Source organism: Dreissena polymorpha, chromosome 8 (assembly GCF_020536995.1).
Source record: "Dreissena polymorpha isolate Duluth1 chromosome 8, UMN_Dpol_1.0, whole genome shotgun sequence".
Classification (NCBI taxonomy): domain Eukaryota; kingdom Metazoa; phylum Mollusca; class Bivalvia; order Myida; family Dreissenidae; genus Dreissena; species Dreissena polymorpha.
The window spans coordinates 10,372,422-10,389,959 of NC_068362.1; the positions used below are offsets into that span (position 1 = coordinate 10,372,422).

Here is a 17,538-nt window from a genome sequence, read left to right on the forward strand (position 1 = left end):
CTGTCAAAACACTACAATCGATTTTGGGCATCTGTTTTCATTCTGTTAGGGCACACAGATGCATTTTTTATTTTGTATTATCTCACAGTTCTCACAGTTCTATAACCTGCTTCTTTTAAGTGTGAAAACATGTACTGCTTACTTTCTAACTGAACAAACTAATTTACATTGGAAATTTCGCTTTTTGCAACAGAAGTAGAATTTGCCTATTTTATATTTCGTGATGTGTATATACATATATAAGCCTCGTTCTGTGAAAACGGGGCTGAATGAATGAACCTTTAGTATTGTAAAGTCGACACAGGCTAATCAGGGACGGCACTATGTACTTTTATGACTACCCTGAGACGACACTTTACGCACGTACTGCACAGGCTACCCTGACACGACACTTTACGCACGTGCTTTAAGCCCGGTTTTCTTAAAGCGAAATTCATATGTGCTCTGTATTGTCGTGTATCGTGTATTGTTGAGGTTGTTGATTTACCGACTTAGGATGGTTACACGATTTGCTCTCATGATAATGTTTCTGGAGTTATTTGTGCATATAACTTATTATTAATACTTTGGTTCATTAGGTAAAACATATTGAAATGAAAAATATAGAACAAGTATGCCATGCGATAAGGGCTTGAACATTGTAAGAGCTAATATATACATACGGTAAAGGTATATCATGCGTTTTTTACTAATTAAATAAAATACACCGTGCATGTTTTAACTACTGAAGTTTTACAGTATGTTAAAGTTGAGTGCATTTTGTTTGTCAAAACATTTTAATTGTGTTCGGGCATCTGTTTTGATTCTACGAGGGCACACACATTAATTTTTTTATTTTGTATTATCTCACAATGCGAAAACCTGCTTCAATTTACAATTATCGTTTCCAAAACAAGGACTCTTGTGTTGTTGTTTTTTCAAATTTTAATTTGCAACATTGAGCAAATACACACGTCAAAAGATAAAACTTATTATTAAACAATACCAATTCTTAAAAATATTTACTATGATTTCAGGTATTAGATCTGTGCAGCTTGTTGCCCAAAACCTTGTCAATACGCTCAATACGCTCGTCATATTTATTCAAAACAGAGGCAAAATCGAAAATAAAAAGTGGATTTGCTTCAATAGTGAAGCTGTGTTGCAGTGAAACAGATTTATCAATATCACGCCTTATTTTGGTAAAAAAACGACAACAAACTAACCTAATGAAGATTCAACTATACACTATATACAATTCCTAAATACATAGTTGATAAACATGAGTGATATCTCAAACGGCTAAGCACGATTCTAGTCATTGTTAATTAAGACAGAACGTAGAATTATTCGCATTGTGTAACAAAATTGGTTTCAAGTTTCCTGTCTGATATTTGGAATCTCTCCACTGTAACATTCTTCCGCGTCTGCAGTTCCTGTTGGATGACAGTGTATTCCTCAAGTGGTATGTTATCGACAATTAAGATCTCTAAAGAACAACACAATTTCCGATTACTTTCAATTCTCTGAGTACATGTAAGCAGTGTGTCCACCAGTTCAAGAACTTTGGATGGAAGCAAACCATCACAATATATATTTAAATACTTCAATGATTGAGGTAGCTCTATCTGTTTATATGTCTTCACATACAGTGTAACTGTTTCCAGTTGTGTGAGTGATGCTAGTGACTGCGATAGCGACTCGTCATTATCCACGTCCAAACCTCCCCACTTACCACTCAGACTCAGACTCTTGATATTCAGACCATGCAGAGCCTTCCACAATACGGGACTGTCATACTTCACTTTTATACTGAGCGTTTCAAGCTGTGTGAGCGATGATAGTGATTGCGACAGCGATTCTTCATGATCCACGTTCAAACTTCCAGGCATAATGCTCAGACTCAGACTCAGACTCTTGATATTCAGACCATGCAGAGACAGTCCGGTAATGTCATATTTCACTTCTAAACTAAGCGTTTCCAGCTTTGTGAGCGATGATAGTGACTGCGACAGAGACTCAACATGCCCCACGTACAGCAAACCACTCAGACTAAGACTCTTGATATTCAGACCATGCAGAGCCTTCCACAGTCCGGAACTGTCAAACCTCACTCGAATACTAAGCGTTTCCAGTTGTTTTAGCGATGATAGTGACTGCGACAGCGATTCTTTATGATCCACGTTTAAACCTCCCTGCATAATACTCAGACTCAGACTCTTGATATTCAGAACATGCAGAGCCTTCCATAGTACGGGACTGTCATACCCCACATCAATACTAAGCGTTTCCAGCTGTGTGAGCGATGATAGTGACTGCAACAGCGACTCTTCATCAGCCACTCCACACTCAACACTCAGACTCAGACTCTTGATATTCAGACCATGCAGAGCCTTCCATAGTCCGGGACTGTCATACCCCACTCGAATACTAAGCGTTTCCAGCTGTGTGAGCGATGATAGTGACTGCAACAGCGACTCTTCATCAGCCACTCCACACTCAACACTCAGACTCAGACTCTTGATATTCAGAACATGCAGAGCCTTCCATAGTCCGGGACTGTCATACCCCACTCGAATACTAAGCGTTTCCAGCTGTGTGAGACTCAGACTCAGACTCTTGATATTCAGACCATGCAGAGACAGTCCGGTAATGTCATATTTCACTTCTAAACTAAGCGTTTCCAGCTTTGTGAGCGATGATAGTGACTGCGACAGAGACCCAACATGCCCCACGTACAGCAAACCACTCAGACTAAGACTCTTGATATTCAGACCATGCAGAGCCTTCCACAGTCCGGAACTGTCAAACCTCACTCGAATACTAAGCGTTTCCAGCTGTGTGAGCGATGACAGTAACTGCGACAGCGATTCTTCATGATCCACGTTCAAACCTCCCTGCATAATACTCAGACTGAGACTTTTGATATTCAGACCATGCAGAGCCTTAAACAGATAGGGATTGTCATTTTCGGTTTTTACGATGGAGGAATTGTTTACATCTTTATGTATAAATGCGCTTATTTCTCTTTTTGCTGCCTCAGCACATTTAATATAGATCGATTGCAGGTCAAACGTCAACGCGTGATCGAGAGTCAGCAGCGTGCAGAATAGACAGCGTAGGCAGGTATAGGAACATGTGACATTCCTCATTTTAATGCATTTTATAGAAGGCAGTAATGGAGGAGGATCTGCACACTGGAATAGATCTTCACTTTTTAGAACAATCCCGACCAGATGTTCTGCCGTTGACGTACTTGCAAATTCTGAAAAAATAGCTGAATTCACAGAACAAGGTACTAAAAATACTAACATACTAAAAAAATGTAATGTGGTTACATTTGTTGACATTTGTTTAATTTGATAAGAATTAATACATTTAAATTAATAAATGTTCGTAACAAAACCCAATATATTTCAATGTCGTATTAACTTTGTATAATTTGGTTTCCTATATTTAATACAAAAATCAATGTTATATTCGAATGTTTTAAATATTATTGTAATTAATATTAACACTTTAGTAAGATATATATTTATTGTGCATAACCTACTTGTCATGATATGCTTTCAATTATAAGTGTATAATAAAGTTATCCTATACACGTAATGCATATGTATCATCGGATAAAAACTAAAGTACTTTAAAGGTTTTATCAGTTATTGCATGTATTTTATAATTGTCAAGCAACACCGATTCCGAAAATGAACAACACACATGAGCACATTATTTTATTTACCAGTGTTTGGTAAAAAAAATAGAATCGTTTTCTGATGTATGGTAAAAAGTGATGATAGGGACATTGTTTGCTCATGCAGATTATGTTTTAGTTATTGTTAATCGCTGCTAGTGTTGATAACTGTTGATTCATGGTATTAATACTTTGACCTTGTCAGGGTCCGGATGTCGAACCATTTCCCTGCAAAAAATGTATTATTATATTATTCCCGTATTCTAATCATACAATCAGACTGTCTATGTACGGTATTAAAAAAAAATATAAGAATGCCATGGGCCTTGAGGTGCTCACCTGGGACGCGAGGGGCGAAACCACTAAAACGACTAATAGACAGTTGATATAAAATAACGACCGCCCTGCCCTCAAGGACAGTGTTTTTCGAAGGCAAGATATCATTCGAACAAATATTCTTACAAAGCTACATGCAGATATGATCTTAAAATGTGGACTTCTAGAGTGTTAACAATAGTTTTCTTAAATTTAACCTGGTGAACTAGTTTTTCACCTCAAATAACCCAGTTGGCATTAAGTAAAGAACTCATTAGGAAACATGTTCTGACCAGATTTCATGAAGATTAAACTCACACTGCATGTATGACTACTAGAATGTTAACAAGATAACGCAGACATCATTAAACACATTTTCTGTAAAAAATTTCATAACGATTGGACGTAAAATATACTTCTAAAGTGTTTACAATGATTTACTGTAGCCATTTAAGGAAAACTGCCCCGCCCACAGGTGGTCATGATTTTCAATATGACCGGAAAATCATTATCATATCATTTTTCGAACGCTGCCAATATATCATAAGAACGAATGTTTTGACGAATAATTAAGTTAGGACTATACATATGAATTCTAAAGTGTGAAAAAGGTTTTACTTCAGTCATATGAAGGATATTACCAATGCATCTGGCGGCTATGTTTTCAACGGACCGGATCAATATTCGACTCATCCGGGCTACCAATAGCACAAATGTTTTTACTTAAAACTAGACACTAAATGCCACTTTCTGAGTCTTACTTTAGCCATATGAGGAAAATTACCCCGCCTGCTGTGGCCATGTTTTTCAACAGTCGGGAACCATTTTCAAACTCCTGTCAAGACATTATTTAAACAATTATTCATACCAAATTCCATGAATATTGGTGTATATATATAACTTGCATAGTGTAAAAAAAACTTGTTTCTTAAATGTGACCTAGTGCCCTATTTTTTATACTTACGTGACAAGGTTTCGAACTTAGCCAACAAATCTATCGGAAAAAGATTCTGACCAAGTTTACAAAGATAGGAGAAAGGAACATATTTAAGACGGACCCACAACGCCTGACGCACAACGATGAGCGGAGAAATGATTACACAAGCTGCAAATGAATCAAGTTATTTCAGACAACAAGTGTGAGCCTTATAATTAATGTTTGGAAAAAAATGGCTGAGCAAGATTTTTTCATTACTATTTAAACACGAAGTACTTGAGCACTAAGGCACTCACTTGAGACATAAACAATACTTAATTATTCTGATAAGGACTTAAGAAGAATTAAAGTTAGTTTATGCAACATAAATAGTTCATTCCTATGCGCATTATTATTTCAAACTTTTGATGATTGAAATTAATTCTCGACACAAATTACATATGTATATATTATAACCTAAGATTAATTTATGGAGGATAAATTAGTTAGCTGGTAGCTGGTTACATATCCTGCACAAAGATTGTTTAAACAAAAGTCATTGAGCCACACGTGAATTAATTATTGATAATTATTGATAAAATTGAGAAATTCCAATTAGAGTTAATTACATACAAAATGTTTATTGGATGAAAGTTCAAATAATGATAATCTTAAACAGTTCTTCGTGTTTTACTTGGTTTAAAACAATGTTGTTATTTTTTAAATACATATACTTATCTGAAGTAATTGCAATATTAAAAAAAGATTAATTCAATATCATCTGAGTTGTAATCCATGTTTCTCAAGATATCATCATAATACCACACAACATCACAGCGATTTTGTGTCCAAATTTTGAAAAGTACCAGTACCATACTATTCGCAAAAATTAGCGCGAAAACTCCTGAAAATGGGAAAAATCCTGTTTTGAAATCTTAAGATAGGGAATTTCTGGTCTTTTTAATTGCTTGGTATAAATAACACAAACCTATTCAAGCCTTTTTTACAAGTAATGACTACCAAATACGCTTATGGAAATACCCTAGTAAACCCTTTATAACGATACTTTCCATTTCACGTGCGCAGGCACGGATTGAGAACACAGAAGTAAAAAGAGGTATTTATTCTATATACAGTTTATATTGTATTATTTAAAGTTTAATAATAATATTTTTTCTAATGAACACTAAAGCAGCAATACTTGCGGGCATTCATAATCGTTAACATGTATATGTTTGTTGCAATAACAAAGGTTTATTTCGGATTTTCGCAATGTTCGCAACCATCATCAGCAGCAGCAGCAGCAGCAGCAGCATCATCATGATAATTATCATCATCATCGTCACATCATCATCATCATCATCATCATCATCATCATCAGAATCATCACCACCACCATCATCATCATCATCATCATCATCATCATCATCATCATCATCATCATCATCATTGTGAATCATCATCATCTCATAAAACTACATCACTATATAACTATCTGATTCAGTACTTCCGTAATAGTAGTAATCATCCTCAGAAAGAAGAAACATCAATTGGTGTTACAAGACTGCATGTAGAAAAAATAAAAGCTACACTAATACATCTCGTGACAGTCATACAATGTGACTTGAAGAGAGTTAACTAGGTTTCCATATAGCTATCAAAGGAAAACTTACCCGACCGCTGTTGGCTTTGTTTTTCAACAGACTAGAACTATTTTCGAACACCGATGATTGGACCATACACGTGTCTTCTAGAGTATTGTTTGCCTATAGCAATAAAGAAAACCATTCCCCCCGGGCGGTCCCAACAGACAGGAACCATTTACGGGCTCGGACCGGATATCATAATAACAAATGTCATGACCAAGTTTCATGAGGATTGGACTTCAAATATTACATTTAAAGTGGTAATAGGGTTTTACTATTAGGAAATTGCCCTGCCAATTGGCGGCAATGTTTTTCAACGAACCGTACCCATTTAATATTTTAACAGTAAGTGTGTTGCTGCTGTGATAGCACCAAACTGATGAATATCATCAACGTGACAGGAATATGGTATTCTGATTTGTTTGAAATAATAGATATACGTTGTAAACTTTTTAACTTTTTTACTATCATGTGAACTGTCTATTAAAGTGCTTTTGTTAATGTTAAATCCTGCAAATGTTTATCAGAATATGATTAATATAAACATGCGAGTAAACTCAAACACAACACCACAACTAAGAAACTCTTTGATAAAAACAATATCATATTTATAATTACCACTGAGCAAAATGCCTTTTCCATTCAGTTCCAATGATTCCAGCTTGTTGCACGATGCCAGGTCAAACTCAATATGAGACGCAGACTCGCCTTCTGTTTGTGAAATCTGTATGTCAGGAAAATGTATGTACATGTACAGGACATCGGACTTGTTATTTGTCCATATGCTGTGCAGGTCTCGTATGTCGTTATAAAAGTTAAAATAGTACGCACTGAGTTTGGGTACAATATCCTTTTGCTGATTGGCAACAGCTTCTCTGTATCCTGCTAGTATGATGTCTTGAAGCTCAAAGCGAAACATTGGCATCCGAAAGTGAAAACAACCAACATCGAGTTCATCCATCATGCCAGAAAGCTTATTTGCAGCCGACATGTTCAGTCCGCAGAGGAAGATGAACACCTGTGATATGTCAAGATATGCATCCTTGTGACGGTTGAGGTATCCGGAAATGACGTCATCAATCACATTGGTATTGCATGCAATATGATAAGCAGCCAAGAATTCCTGAATGCTCTTATGAATAAATGAAAATGATGAAGAGGATCTTAATGCAGATGCCTTGCGCGTCACTGATAAAATACCGGATTTCAGTGCAAAGTTCTCTTGATCAAGTTGACCTAAATTGAATTTCTTTAGTTCCGTAATGGTGAATACCAGAGCTTTTTCCTGTGTATCTGAAAACAACAAATAAAATGCCGCTTCAGCAAGTCTATTCAAGTGTTCAATATTGGGTTGTATGTTTTGGGTCTCTGTGAAACATCGATAAGGTGGCTCTTGAAATTCACTCGTTTCAATATTCGCCTTCTTAAAAAGTCATTCCAGCAAGAGGCTGTATTTTTCACAAAGAGAGCCGTTCAATTCAGTTCCTTTGGTCCACGAGTGTACAATCAAACACAACATCATTGGGGAGTACAAATGCTCTAACAAGCCGCATTTCCGTACATACGATTCAAATTCAGATTGTTTTTTGTCTAAATCTTGGCTACCCTTAAAATCTTTCATACACCCCAGGATTTTTATGCTCACCTCAAACGCGTTGTTTACTCCATCAAGTTGCAGCAGTTTGCAAATCTGCGAGTCAAGTACTTTTGCTTCTGTCATCTTCCAAGGTCGAGTAGTTATCATCAAAACGCAAAGACTGTGTACGTCGGCCAGTGTTGGCAGGTTGTGATGATCTCCTGTACCGATCCATTCATCTAGACCATCCAGTAATACCAAGCAACGTTCACGTTTCATGATCTCATTTAGTAGTATGTATGCCTTTCCGCGATCTTCATCAGATGAGTATATACTGTCAACTATCTGTGTATTTATCATTTTTTCGATTTCAAACTGGCCAACTGATTCCCTTAATGTTACATGGAAGACATATGTAAAGTCTTTCAGAGACGTTAAATCGTCAAAGACATTAGAGTATCCCATCTGTGTATTAGAGCTGAACCTAGTGGTATTGTCGTCAATTGGCAGCGTCGTCTCGGCTGATTGTTCTGATGTTATAGTACACCAGTCCATTACCAATTTTGCAAGAAAAGTAGATTTCCCATAACCTGCTTCCCCTTGAATAAATATCTGTTGGTTCGGTTCGGTGTCCGATAAGAAAATATTTTTGTATTTCAAAATTTGTTCACCAGTTTTCTTGAAATACCCTCTTTCCTTAGCCATAAGTTGTATAGTCGGCGGCATATAAATATCAAGTAACTTTTCCTCAGCCCAGTCATCCAATGGGAAGATATTTACATGACAGAAACGTTTCCTGTAATACTTTGTCAAAGCTCCAAGTATTTCTGAAATCATGATATGGAAAATACTCAAAATTGGCTAAGGATCACTTTTTATTTTCACAGTATCTTCAATATTATATTACTTTCATTTTAAATTGTTATTTTGCAGGTGTTGTTATTAGAATGTGTGTTTTTGATTTTATTTTAATGTATTGATTTATCATTGATGATTGACGCTGGCTGAATCTAGCTATGGGTGAACTTCAAATTACACATACCATAAAAAGTGATCCTGAGAACATTATGAATAATATATTTGGCATACATTAAAACAAAAGACTCTTCCTAATTATATTTAGCATAATTCAATACTTAATTCAAGTTCGTACAAATATACCACATTTTATAATTCGATGTTTGCAAACACATGTGTGAAGTTCCATATAAAACCTGTAGTAGAAACAATGCTATGGAAAAGTTTCACGTTAACTGTTACCAGAACATCATGAGGACGCCGACGCAAACATTAGGATGAGTAGTATACATTTACTTTTGACTATTTGGTGAATAACCGAGTTTAAAAACGGCCCTTTTTATATCGAAGTCGTAGTGATCCATATACATTTTGAAAATTAATGTCAAAGTATTTGCTTTAGCCCCAAACTCATATACTCTACCGTAAAAGCGAACATAGAACTACTAAGTTATCTTGAATATTATCATGATCTGGGTTGATTACATATTTTGACTCCCTGCAGAGCTTGTCCACATCAATTGATTATCTGTATCTCAATCATCCAAAGTTGACCAGGACAAGTGTTTATACTGATACGTGTAATTGAACACGTTTTCATGAATCAGCGATTTTTATCGTTCACTGACATATAATGCAATCAGTAAGTTATACCATTATACATGAGTGGATTTATATGTTGTTTGGGGCCATATGATCATTGGAATCACATCATCGTAATAATGATTATACTGTTATTAGGGCGTTTTTCTTTGATTTTGGGGAAAGGCACTGCCTTCCATTTTGGGGGGAACAATTATATACAAAACTGAAATATGGAAACGCATTTCCAAAAGTAAGCTTGACATGTGGGAATATTGCATCATTTTAAATATATTCTATTAGAGACAAAAGAAGGGACAAAAGCCCTGGTTTTATTTTACCTTTATCAAATCTATGCGTATGCTTGTGTTATTTGTATGTTTCGCAAAACATTATTTTAGTTTTGAACATCAACATGTGTATGAATATATTTAATTGATCAAGAGAATTCGATTTTTTTGAAACGCACAGTTGAATAAAGTTAATTCTTGCTGTTTCGACATTGCATAATGAAATGATAAAACGTTTGTTATACCTTTACAGGACTGTTTATACGTTGTTTCAGTGAAAGTAGTATTTCCAAGTTGTTCTTGGATGTCCTTAATGCATTTTTCTGCTTGTTCATCTAAGCACTGTTTGTGTCTACTGGCGTGTTCATCCATGCCCTGTTTGTGTCTACCAGCGTGTTCATTCATGCCCTGTTTGTGTTTATCAGCGTGTTCATCCATGCCCTGTTTGTGTCTATCAGCGTGTTCATCCATGCCCTGTTTGTGTCTTTCAGCGTGTTCATCCATGCCCTGTTTGTGTCTTCCGGTGTGATCATCTATGCCTTGTTTTTTACTGTCGACGTGTTCATCGATATCCTGTTTATATATATCTGCCTGTTTTGCGAGCTCTTGCTTACAATTGCTCCTAAAATCTTTAATGGTTTCAATGCACAATGCTGTGTTTACTCTAAGGTCATTCACTGATGCGTCAACAACGTCTTTTGCAATACCTTTCAAGTGTTGTTTCAAAGTGGTTCCAACAGCATCCAGGAAACACATCATCTCTGTTGTAGTCAATAGTAATGTGTCTTTTTCCAACTGTTGCATCAAATAAAAACAGTTATATTTAATCACAAAAACAGCTAAATTTTTAATCAATGACATGTTTTCCTGATAGTAAAAGGAAAAAACAAATTAGTGAAAATAATGTGTATTTCAGTGCACTTAAGTTTCTCATAAGTTACTTTACTTGGTACAGACAGCCAATGAGTATGTTCTTTACTTGATATTGAAGGCAATGATAACTCATAAAGTGTGGTTTAGTTCCATATCAAATAATTTAATTGATTACGATCAATCATAAATAAGTGTGGTTTAGTTCGCAATTAAATACTGAACTTGATATAGAAGCCAATGATACAATACTAATTTTCATGAATTTATTTGAGTATATATACTTCAAGGTGGTATTCTCATCTTGAATTGAGTTTTAATAATGTTAACATTTGTGTAATCTCTAGATGGACTTTCATTTAAGAAAAATCAATTAAACAAGGATTCTATTATACGTGCATATCGTCTTGCAGGTTGCCAGGTGTCAAACATTATTGACCATGCAGAAGATCGAATTTGACAGGGTTTCAAATTCCCAACTTCCAGGTGTGTTCATATTTTATTATCTCTTCTTGAGTTATTTTATCCAAAATACCGGTAATAATAAAAGGCGTAACATCGCCAAATCCATAAGAACACTGTTTAAAAAAATAATTGCACGTACAATGTTTGCAATTTAATTTGAACGGAGTCGGTAACAGAGATTTCAAGTGACTTCACGATTGTGATATACTGAAAATCGTCCATCACCTGTTAGCTATATGCTTCAACTGTTAGAGACCATTTTAAACTCGGCTGACATATCATAAGAACAACCTTCCAGGGAAGGTTTCAGGTTTCACGATGATTTAGCAAAAAGTAAGACTTTTATGCAAGATTAAGTTAGTTTAATCCTATTTAGTTTAGGTCGATTTCATCGAAAGCCTCAAGCTTATTGAAACGCTCTCGATTCCGTTTCCTGGGCCTGTAACCAGTACTTGGTGTCTTAGGTTGTCTAATGAACGCGCCCACAGTGGGGATCGAACTCATGAACTCCCTGTCACTAAGCGGACACCATATGCATTACACCACGACAAGATTTATTGTACTATTATAGAAAATTGTCCGATCAACAACCATACCTTTTGATCTACCATAACATGTATCAAAATTGGCGGGGATATTACAAGATTAAATTTGTTTGCAACCATTTTTTTAAGATTCGGTAAACGGTGTTACTATCAGATTGTCAACTCTGTGTCATAGTGAGCATAGCTTATAATAGAATGTTATAAAACAGTACCACCCATTAGCAGCCATGTTGTCCAGAAGGGTATAATTACTTGTAATGCCGAGATATCGAGAGAATAAATATCGTAGCAAGTTTTATGGATGATATATAAAATCTGTATAATGCCCCAACAAGCTCGCTTTTCAAACCCGCCCTTACAATTCAGTCAATTTTCAAAAATTTGGTCACTCAATGTGGCGACTAATGATAACAATGTAAATGCTGACGACACACAACAATGACAGACAAAAGTGACAACAAAAGCTCTCCATGAACGGTATGTGCCCTTATAAGCTCAAAACGTTATTGTGACGGTGCTTTATCTGTTTCATATGAGTATCTAATGGTGAAAAGACATGACACAATATGTTATGCTATTATTCGTTTACAATAAGCAAGGAAAGGCGTTAAATGACAAGACATAACGCTAATACACTACCTGGGCTAATTTCACCACAGCATTTTTGGCAACGTTATCTTGACTGAGATAGCTTGAATCATTCAGCAGGTTGTTCAATGATGTGAAATAGTCTTGGAGATCGACATCAGTGACTTTCATTATTGAAGAGTGCCGCACTGCTTTATGGACTTCACGAGCCTATAATGGAAACACAGTATCTATAGATATTATGTATTATGCAAATGTGACAGCTATCCCATTATGAAAACATGCACATCAATTATTGTGTAAGCATTTATATATCAATATTATGTGTAATGCAAAACAAACACGTCCTGTTTAAACTTCTACTGTTAAATAGCGCATCAGATATAGCTCCGCAAAAATGTCAGAATTTTTGTTTTAAAGAAAACATTTGTAGTAACCTCAGAAAAGATAAGTTATGTACAACGTTCACAGTAGACAATTTCAGTGGAATGCTTGTTTGAAGTGTTAGATCCTTTAAACGTTATATGTCAATTTCACATTATTTAAAATTCATGTATACGTATAACTCCTGAAATACTTAGATTTAAATTATTTGGTAGAAAATACACTACTTTTGATAGAAGGCACTGGAGTTTTTACCTTATACAGGAGGCATGCAGGATTGTTGTGGGTTGGCTTTCCCTTTGTTATTGGAAAAGAAAACTTGCTATCAAAGCGTTTGCAGTTCAGCATAAAACTGACGACGCCGTTGAAGTCTGTATCTTGAATCGATATCTTGTCAGCATATCCATCTGTTTGGATGTAACATTTCGCTATTTCCCAATGACTCGTTTGCCATAATGTCGCAGATGTATTATTCCAAGAACATTTTTTGTACCGATGTTCCTTGATTATTTCCTGGCAAACTTTATTACAAACCTTGACTGGACACTGTTGGTTTCCCAGTAAATTTGCTGTGTTACAGCTGTTGCAAGTATATGATTGTGACTGGAGAGTAGATGTTACTTGGCTGTAAATGTGCTGGTGAAAAGTCTGAGCCTCGTTGTCAGCTAAGTGCTCCAAACCAGACTTCGCAATGTCTATTGCTAGCCATGCCTTAAGCCAGTTCGACCGTTCCTTCTCCTTAAACACATCAGCTAAACTTGCCATGATGCTAACATCAACAAACTTGTCTTCATAGAGTCAACTTTTCAGCCATTTTCAGTGTTACCTAGTAAACATAATTACAACATGATTAACCACAATAAGAATTATTCATAACATTTGGGTGATACGCCCGCTCTACAATTAGAATACGTCCTCTGAAATCTCAGATGGACGGAGCACGATAATTAGCATAAGAGTTGTGTAGGCTTCACAATAAGCATACGTTCTATGAAAGCGAAGATCAAAGGATCACTCTAATAAACGTATCGTCGGCAGGCTGCATAGAAGGAGCACATTAATGTATGTAACACTGGAAGATTCCACAATAAGCATACATCAATGAAAGGGAAAACGAATAAACATAATGCTGGCAGGCTAAACAATGCATGTAACCATACATCCTATGAATGTTCAGGCGGAAGGAGCACACTCATTAACATAAACCTTGCAGGCGACACAATAAGCATACAATCTTTGAAATCTCAGATAGAAGGGGCATACTTATTTACATAAAGCTGGTTGCACACCACAATAAGCATAAAAAGGTTTCAATAGACCACGATTCTTTCATTTTGATAAAGAAGATCGAAATTGATTTTTTTTTACTTGAGCAAATATCAGTTCTTGCATATATTTACCCCAATAAAATCATGTCCAAAGAGTGTAAAATCCGATCTAAACACCCAGTTATCGTTATGATAGTATTCAGTATTGTTGTTAGTATTTTAAGTACTTTTAACACAGGTGGTACGCGTTTTCGTATGATATTAATTAGTAAAAGCACCATTTTGAATGAAAAATAATTTAATAATTGCATATTATGTAATTTCATCTGATGTATTTCTTAACAAGTATATCTTCTTTAAATAAAGATTTTATTATAAGTATTATTATTATATTATGTAACGAAATAATCACTATCAAATATATGTATAACAGTGTATTCAACTGAAAATAACTTGGCCACAGGGTGCATCGCTTTGAACAGACATTACTTCAGCAATTGTGCAGCGATGTCAATGCACTTGGTCTTATTAAACGTAGAAATGAATGTCTTTCAATGTTCGACACTAACTATGCTGAGTAAGGAGTTCTTTGGCTCGCTTTCCCTGAAATTTTTGAGTCCGACCATTCTTCAGGAAGTAAAAAATAAGACACGGTTTATACCGTATTTTTCGGCTTATGACACATCTTAACCCTTTGCATGCTGGGAAATTTGTCGTCTGCTAAAATGTCGTCTGCAGAATTTCTAAAATTAGCATTTTCTTCTATTTTTTTCAAAGAATATTATCAGAATAGCAAACAGTTTGGATCCTGATGAGACGCCACGTTCTGTGGCGTCTCATCTGGATTCAAACTGTTTGCAAAGGCCTTTAAAATGTGTTTCCCGCAATGAAAGGGTTAACCATAAATTGTTAAAACCTTTTTCTCGTTTGGTTTCAGATTGAAGTTCAGCGTGACTGTTGTTCAATCTTTGTTGTCATTTGTTCCACAGATTGCAAAATTATTTTTCACATGCCAGTAATATTTAAGCTAATTATTGTAATTAAAAAATATAATGTTTTATAATGCATTGATATATGCTTGCTTGTTGAGATTCGGGATTTGTTGTAACAGCCCATTGCTTTATATGTGTTCCCTATATTAGTTACCATAATATATAACAGCCAACTAACCGCCACAAAGCCCTTGAAGTAATTGATTGATAGTGATATGGAGTTATTATTAGAGTCCAGATTGAAGGAGCACAATATTTAACATAAGGTAGTGTAGGCCACAGAATACGCCCGTCAAATGATGGTAAACAAATGCGCCAAATGATTTTAGAGACTCACAATAAATGACAAAGTTATGGCCCGGACAAGCTGAGTAATGGGCATTTTGACTTTTGAACTCCAAGTGTGACCTTGACCTTGGAGATAGCGACGTACTTTTTTCGCATGACACACCGTCCCATGATGGTGATCAAATGTACCAAGTCAATTTCAAATCTAACGATACATTGCATAGTTATGGTCCGGACAAACCTTCGGTTTAAAACGCACTAAGTGACCCGTGACATAGTTTTTGACCCGACATAAACCATATTCAATATTGACCTAGACATTATCTAGATACAACTTCTGACCAAGTTTGGTGAAGATCGGATAAAATTTTCGGGACCGAAAGACCGACCGACCGACAAAGTGACTCCTATTTAGCCCATATTACCAATGGAAATTGGGGTATAACAATAATCATACACCCTATGAATATTCAGACGAAAGGAACACACTTATTAATATAACCCTGGCCTGCTATTTGCAAGTAGTTTGATATGGATTGTTGTCATTTTAATACATATTTCTATTTGTATAGGCAAATCATTAATATTAGTCATCATAGTTTTGTTTTCAAATTTCATGTTTACCAAAAATTTACTTTAAAATGATTGATCTAAATAATGCTGTATTGAATGGTCGATCTATCACAAGAAAGATTTTGAAAGAAAAAAAATACAAAAATATGTCTCCATTACCTGTGAATGAGGAAAGCACAATTATTGCAGCAAAGCTGACAGTGGTCATAACAAAAAAGTCTAGACGTTTGTCTTCATGAAGGTCACATTCCTGAAGAAAATCATCCACTTCCTTTGGCACTGGCCATATACTGGTGTCCCTCCTTCCATATGTGACATGTGCAGGCTAAAACATTTTGCACAGTTATCGCAGTAAAACTCTATGGTCAATTGTGTGCCTAGACAAGACGAACAACAGTCTATAAATGAATCAGAGCCTTTAGCCAAAGTTGCTGAGAAAACGTAGCCATCTTGATCACCTTTTATAAATATTCAGTAGAAAGCTATATTCCTTAAATTACACCCACCATCTGATGGCTAAAATCAACTGGTATAATACTTTGGACCGTACTGTTTACAGATAAACATTTCAGCTACCGGTACTTGACCTCATGTGACAGTACGCGTTATCAAATCAGGTGAGGTGCATTTTATCATACAACATTAAAGTCTGTAATCACATCAGCGCTTTAAGGCACAGTCCGCTTAGAAAAGATGCCACATTTAATAGTATTTTGAAATCTAAGACTTTCTGTGATATATAATGTTAGACACAGCCTATATTCACACTGCAGTTAGCGGGGTTTAACTGTGTTAGCAATGTGGAATATAAAACCATGTCATGTCCATGAAACCTCTATTGGAAATGTTTTTCAATGCAAAATAATGTAAATAAAAAATGCAAAATATATTATTTTGTGTGTCTAAAAGGGACTTGTGTACAATAAGGCGGTCCTGAGTTATTTGAACGTGGATGAAAAAGCGGTGTTGGGGTATTCATAATGTTTGTTTAAAATGGCTAATTTTTAAATTAGAACACAGACTGTATTTAACATTTAATTAAAAAACTATTAAAACAAATTAATAAACATCAACATCAAAGTGTTAAAGCTCGCATCAACACCTTTATTACAGCTTACAACATGCGTCCAGTTATTATTATGGCATTTACAAAGTCTTATGTACAGTCTCATATCTACAGTCTTACATACAAGTCTCATTTGTACAGTTTTGTCACCGTGAGCATTATCAAACTAATCCTTCTGTTTAACACTCGACAATATGTAAATCTGTATTTAAAAAATGTGGTGAAAGGTTAGTAAATAATATGATAAACAATAGGTAAAAATGTGATGAACGGTGGTGAAAAATATGATAAACAGTATGTGAAAATATTATTAATGATATGTGGAAAAATGTGATGAACGGTGTGATGTTGATGATAATTGATGATATTGATGGGTAATGGCTGTAGTGAGGTGCCATGGGACCCCATGGTTCATCGTGGCATCACCTAACAATGGCAAAAGGTTGAGACGCAGTTCTAATTTCAATTGTCCGTTTAAATCCGGCTG

At 35.6% G+C, this 17,538-nt stretch overlaps 1 protein-coding gene across 2 annotated transcripts; it reads right to left on the reverse strand.

The window, feature by feature from the left end:
- Positions 1–1,209: 1,209 nt before the first annotated feature.
- On the reverse strand, positions 1,210–16,594 carry LOC127841592 (uncharacterized). Of its 2 annotated transcripts, none has more exons than XM_052370512.1 (5): positions 16,145–16,574; positions 13,120–13,690; positions 12,532–12,690; positions 7,166–7,271; positions 1,210–3,244 (listed from the first exon to the last, which is right to left on the reverse strand). In XM_052370512.1, the coding sequence occupies exons 2-5, from the start codon at positions 13,627–13,629 to the stop codon at positions 1,326–1,328; spliced, it is 2,694 nt and encodes an 897-aa protein (XP_052226472.1). In that variant the 5' UTR covers positions 13,630–13,690; positions 16,145–16,574; the 3' UTR covers positions 1,210–1,325. The 2 variants fall into 2 exon arrangements, with proteins under 2 accessions (XP_052226472.1, XP_052226473.1); XM_052370513.1 differs by lacking the exons at positions 1,210–3,244; positions 7,166–7,271 and adding exons at positions 7,550–8,950; positions 10,258–10,807 and having other exon boundaries at positions 16,145–16,594.
- Between the last annotated feature and the right edge of the window lie 944 nt (positions 16,595–17,538).

Bases quoted from the DNA above. Each gene is read 5' to 3' on its own strand.
- LOC127841592 (XM_052370512.1), bottom strand. From the start codon at position 13,629: ATGGCAAGTTTAGCTGATGTGTTTAAGGAGAAGGAACGGTCGAACTGG. The intron at 12,691-13,119 runs GTAAAAACTCCA...TTTCCATTATAG, and splicing joins CTGCATGCCTCCTGTATAAG to GCTCGTGAAGTCCATAAAGC. The intron at 3,245-7,165 runs GTAATTATAAAT...CTATTTTTTCAG, and splicing joins AAAAGGCATTTTGCTCAGTG to AATTTGCAAGTACGTCAACG.